This window comes from Apium graveolens, chromosome 4 (assembly GCF_009905375.1).
Source record: "Apium graveolens cultivar Ventura chromosome 4, ASM990537v1, whole genome shotgun sequence".
NCBI classification, from domain to species: Eukaryota; Viridiplantae; Streptophyta; class Magnoliopsida; order Apiales; family Apiaceae; genus Apium; species Apium graveolens.
Window position 1 is genome coordinate 194,088,326 of NC_133650.1, and position 6,334 is coordinate 194,094,659.

At 33.1% G+C, this 6,334-nt stretch overlaps 1 protein-coding gene across 1 annotated transcript; it reads left to right on the forward strand.

The window, feature by feature from the left end:
- Positions 1–5,150: 5,150 nt before the first annotated feature.
- Positions 5,151–5,678, forward strand: LOC141719256 (uncharacterized). Its single transcript, XM_074521628.1, has one exon. The coding sequence runs from the start codon at positions 5,151–5,153 to the stop codon at positions 5,676–5,678; it is 528 nt and encodes a 175-aa protein (XP_074377729.1).
- The last annotated feature ends 656 nt before the right edge of the window (positions 5,679–6,334 follow it).

The following is a 6,334-nucleotide window of genomic DNA, read 5'->3' on the forward strand; positions in this document are numbered from 1 at the left end:
CCCAACAAAACAATCCAACAACACCAACTAGCCTCACTGCTAGAGGCCCAATAACAACAGCCAGGCCCAACTGCAACAGGCCCAACTGCAATAGGTCAAGCCCAGCAAGGAGCCAGCCCACAAACTCACACACAACATCGCACACACGCGGCCACGCGCCACCATAACCCACACACACAAACACTGGCACACACACACAACACTCGATACACACACATCACAAATTACACACACACATATATATTTATATATATACATATGCAATTACAGAGGCAATGATACAATCGAACCAGCCAAGCAAGGAATTCAAGCGGCGGCTCACCGAAAACGGCCGGAAAATAGAAACGGCGACAGAACAGAGCAGCCGAAACACGGAGAAAACAAGAAACGAGAAGAGAGAGTGAAGAGAGATAACGAGAGAGATGAGAGAGATGGAGTGAGAGAGAGAAACAAAGATGAGAGAGATGAGAGATTGAGATTGTGAGAGACTGAAGTGGCACAACAGAAAACACAGCAGCCAACACGTGTCCTGTTAAACAGGATACGTGTTGTTTTATTATTAATTCAGAATTCTGAATCCCCGGGACCCGATTTATATCCCGACATAAATATTTTTAACGAACCAAATAATATTAAAAACACATCGAAATAAATTCCAACTAATTCAAAAGGATCCGAAATATTCCGAACAAATTAAAATATAATTTAAAAAATTTAAAAAAACAATTTCGAAAGCGCACTTTATACCCGTTCTTTAACAAACAATGAAACGACGCGTGGGTGAAGCAATGCCCGAAAATTCCAAAAATAATTTAAAAATTCTCCGATAAATACGAACTTAATAAGATATAAGTTTCATAATTTTTAAAGATTCCCATAATTAAATATGGATTTTAGCATTTAACACTCTCAGAAAATCATTTAAAAAAATGAATAATTAACGAAATATTGATTTCTAAATTTTATAAAGTCCTAAAAATAATTATTAAAATTATAAAATTAGAAAACCAATTTTAAAGACAACCCAAATATTTATGGAATTAAAATTACCATAAAATCACTTTGCAAGCAAAATAAAATCATATAATTCCAATCCCACATATCAACATATCATAATTAATTAATTAACAATCAGTAACTGCTGCCAAAATTAATACACATCTTTTATTTATTTACTTAAACTTTTATTATACTTCCAAATATAAAATTAATACACGAGTCGTTATATTACAGCCCTGTATGACACCTTTGTAGGATTTGTAAGAGCATACCCAATTGGACATTGGAGTAAAAAATCCTGAAAATCATGAAAAGATTGTGAAAATTGCTTATGTGTAAGCTGAGCCAAATAATTGTTGGTGCCAAAGGTATTTCCATGAATGATAGTAGTTTGACTGAAGAAAGGTGAAACTTCAGACGATGATATGATGTATGTAGAAGTTGAGGGAGAATATGAGTGAGATATGGATAGTGAGACTGTGTGTATGATGATTTGTGTCACTGAAGTTCTTGTTGGTATATAAGTTTGCAAAGCTGAATTGTGTATAACACACATACACGAAGAAGGAAGCTTAGTGAATTAGACTTTTAACAGATGGCAATTACTAATTTATAGGATTTAAAAGTGGAGTAAAGTACAGAAGTAGCAACAGAATACGCACAGCTTTGTCAAGAAATTATTTTGTGAATTTGTTCAACAGATAATCCACTATTAATCAATAATTAAAGAAAATATTCAATTGCAGCACTAAACAACTCAGAAATTATTTAACAATAATATTCTAAATTAGAACATGTTGACCTGTCATCAGTATTTGGAACCGCTTATCTGTTAGGATTTGTCGATTCAAGTTCATCAGTATTTGTCAAAAACGCAAACTTATTAGAATACCACAATTTTAATCTCAATAACCATCAAAAGATACATGCTAACTGTATGATTTAGAGATTAACAGGCTACAATAAAGAACAAGCACATACACACACAACTAACGAACATAGATTAAGTCTTGTAAAAAAAATTCATTAATAGTTCAAGAGAGAACATTTCATGAAATTTTGATTACATGCAGAAGAGATTACAAGAGAATCGTAGTCTAGTAGAGAAGAGCTTCAACAGCCTTGGTCTAAGAAGCCTGACAAAGCTGATGGTGAGGAGAAACAGTCAGAGGATGATCAGGGCTTCTTCCTGCTTTCAATAAAGAGAATAGCAAGACGAATGATCCTCTCTTGCTGACGAAGGATGTAGAGATGAAGGTCTCTCTGAAATCCCAGAAAGTCATTTTTGGTGACTTCTGGAAGTTGAATCCAAATGTCATGTGGAATAGCGTTGATATGATATCGAGTTTGCATCTCATCATGAAAAAGTGTCACAATATTAGTGCCATAGATGTAGAACCAAGCGAAATTTGCCATTATTTGAGAGAAGAATGAAATGTGAGAAATGAAAGTGATGAGAGCATTTTGTGTTGGGAAAGATATTATTGGACTTGATGATGAATGGTGGTTTAAATAACCAAGAGAATATGAAAGGACTAGGGGTTTGGTTAATAATTAACTGGAGAGTTAATTGAATGATTTAACCAAAAAAAATCTAAATGATACGCGCCTCCCTAAACTAATTTGTAATGATGACAAAGATATATTTTTACATGCACACTTTAACAAATAAATTACTGAATTGAACATGTATATAGAGAAATACATCATTAATAAAAAAATGTCTTTAAAAACATCCAGGATATCATCAGGATTTGATCAATATATATCAGGATTTGATCAAATAAATAAAGAAAGAAATTATCTGTCCCAACTAACCATACCAAGTTCATTGACAAGCTTTGTAAATGTTGCTTCAGGTAATGGCTTTATGAAGATATCAGCTAGCTGCAGATCAGTAGGAACAAAATGAAGCTCAATTGTCCCTTCCATGACATGCTCTCTTATAAAGTAATATCTGATACTGATATGTTTAGTAAGAGAGTGTTGCACTGGATTTCTTGTCATGGCAATAGCACTTTGATTATCATAATAAATAAGAATGTTAGAAAATGATAATCCATAGTCCATGAGTTGGTTCCTCATCCATAGTAGCTTAGCACAGCAGCTTCCAGCTGCAATGTATTCAGCTTCAGCAGTTGAAGTAGAAATGAACTTCTGCTTCTTACTGAATCATGAGACTAATCTTCCTCCCAAAAACTGACAACTTCCAGAGGTACTCTTCCTGTCTATTTTGCATCCAGCAAAGTCAGCATCTGAATATCCACACAATCCGAAATCAGCTTCTCTTGCATACCATAGACCAAGTGATGCAGTGCCCTTGAGATATCTAAAGATTCTCTTGACTTTGTAGTTTGTGACATCAACTGCCATACCTGCATGAGGATCAAGCTTTGTAGCAGTTGCCATAGGAGTAGTTGCAGTTGCACTTTCTTGCATATTAAACCTTTTCAACAGATTCTTTGTGTCCTTGGACTGATTAACGTAGATGCCATTATCAGTCTGTTTAATTTGCAATCCCAATAAATAGCTCATATCTCCCATTATACTCATTTGATATCTTGATTGCATCAACTTTGAGAACTTATCACACAGTTTTTGATTAGTTAATACAAAAATAATATCATCCACATAAATTTGAACTAACAGCAAATCTTTACCTTTATTCAGATAAAATAAAGTTTTATCTTTTGTACCTCTTTTGAATCCACTTTCAAGTAGAAACTGAGCAAGAGTCTCATACCAAGAATCTACTTTATGAAAAGCAGATAAAAAGGAGAAGGCGTCTACTTTATGAAAAGCAGAAGGCATCTACTTTATGAAAAGAACAAGGCATCTACTTTATGAAAAGCAGAAGGCATCTACTTTATGAAAAGCAGAAGGCATCTACTTTATGAAAAGCAGAAGGCATCTACTTTATGAATTATTAGAAGATGACTAGTCTTGTAATAGAACTCTTCCTGACTCTAAAAAGGGGGAGCTAAGTCTTAGGAAAGATCATCTTGTAATCTACAATGAAAACTCTTTCTTAATTCCAGAGAGTACTAGTAATGTATTGCGAGTAGTAACCCCAACGGGGTTTTAAGCTATGTATTATGTAAGGGTTTGAGAAAATAAATAATATTTGCCTATTTTGACAATACTTATGGAGTGTTCCGCGTTTTGGTATCAGAGCCTTGTTATTTATTTAATTCTTTAGTATCAAGGTTTGATTATATCCTGGAGGGAGTAAGTCATAGCGAAGGACCGTTTAGGCAGGTGGCCGTTGAGGGAAGCAGGTGCATCCTTGGAGTAATCAATATCAGGATAATTACATAATTGAATAAATTCTCGGATCATATCTTACAAAGACTCAGGTATGTCAAAATTAGGTATTATATTATTAAACCTTACTGCAAATACTAATGCTTAGAACTCTGTATTTTTAATAAGTGTTAAATCTTTTTAAATCTTCTCATTCTATGAGTAGCAATAATCATCCGTGGTTAGTAAACATATCTGGTAGTGCCATGATTTCCATGAATAACTATCGATACTTAGAACACCTTTTACAGGTTTCTAGAAAGATTGTCAGTGAAAAAGACAATGGAAACATTAAATCTCTTATCTGGGATCTAGAAGAATTTAAAACTAAACAAGTTCAATTCTATAATAGATATTCTATGCAAATAGAAACAGAGATATCTTCTCTTAAAAGAATTCTTAGTTATTATCTTATTAAGAAGTCGTAAATGAGTTTGTTAACAGAAAAACATCCTGAGGAAACTCAAGATGAAAACAATTTGGAAATCGAGTTTTCAGAGAATGAAAAAGGTTTTCAAGCAAGCTTTTTGATAAAGCAAGAAATTCTTTCTAAAATCAAAAGAAGCAGACTCGATTTAAGAAAAGAAAAAATATTTAACATTCCTATGTTAAATTATTTTAAAAGGAAAAACAATATCTTTTATTATATCTCTACCAAAGAAATGCATGTAGATATAAAAGATACTACAGGTTTAGTTTATCTGCCTTTAATCACTAGGGAAGAGATAAGCAAAAATTTGTTGAAAATAGACTCTAAGATAAGATCTACTATCAGTGTAGTTCACTTAGGTGCTCTAAAAATTTTGCTTAAAGCAGAATTTCAAGAAGGAATAGATTCTCCTATTAAAATGGCTTTAATAGATAATAGAATCAATGATCGAAGAGATTGTATTTTAGGTGCTGCTAGAGGTAATTTAGCATACCAAAAATTCATGTTTACTGTCTATCCTAAATTTGGTTTTAGTTTAGAAACTAAAAATCTTGATCAGATATTATCTTTCGTGCATGACTTTGAGAGACATAATCTGATGAATGCAGGTGATAAAGTATTTAGCTTAACTTATGTTGTTGCTTATGCTTTAACCAATAGTCATCATAGTATTGACTATAAGAAAAATGAATATATCGAATTGGACGATGTATTCTCAGAAATAGGATCTATAGAAGAAAAGCAATTTTCAGATATCAGTCCTTTAGATAATTCTTGGGCAATTGATATTGCAAAGAATAAGCCAATTCTAGGACAAAAACCTAGAATGAGTTTTAAAGGAAGAACCTTCGAGGTTGGTGAATCCTCGAATACCTCTAATAAAGAATTACTTCATAGCATGTCCCAAAGAGTTGATGACTTATGTCAGAAACTGGATCATCTATAGTCGTTTTAAATACTAATATGCACCCGCATATTTATAAAAAAGGAAAAATTTTAGAGTTTAAGAAATTAAATGAAGGAATAGACCTTGAACCAAGGAAGTACGTCTTCAGTGGTGTTGTAGGAAGTAATAGCCTTAACACTATTGTGTCTTCAACGAATAATCTTAACCAGATTACAGGAAGATGTTTACTAGGAATCTACAACTTACTGTCGTACTTCGGACTAAGTAAAGATCCCAGTGAAAAATTTTCAAAATCACCTTGTATCTTCAACAGATATTCTACTTCTTTGAGAGGGGGGAGTAATGTGGAAATAGAAATTCTGAGAGACATAAAAAAGCTCTTAGTAAAACAGAACGCTAATATTGAAAAATTAGAAGTTCAGTTGTCACAGCTTAGAAACACTAAGTGTGATAATTAAGTTATTGACTGCAAGTTCAATGAAATCATAGAATACCTTAAGAAAATCTTAGGATGAGCATTAAGGAATTACTAGAGGATTTCGATAAAAATATTAAGCCACAAATAGGAGAAATCCTTAGGTTGCTTAGAATTCAGCATGCTAACCATGTTACAGATAACATTGAGGCAGCAGCAGCAAAGATCATTACTAAATTGAAAGCAACAATTCAAGAATGTCCTTGCAACCATGAAATCC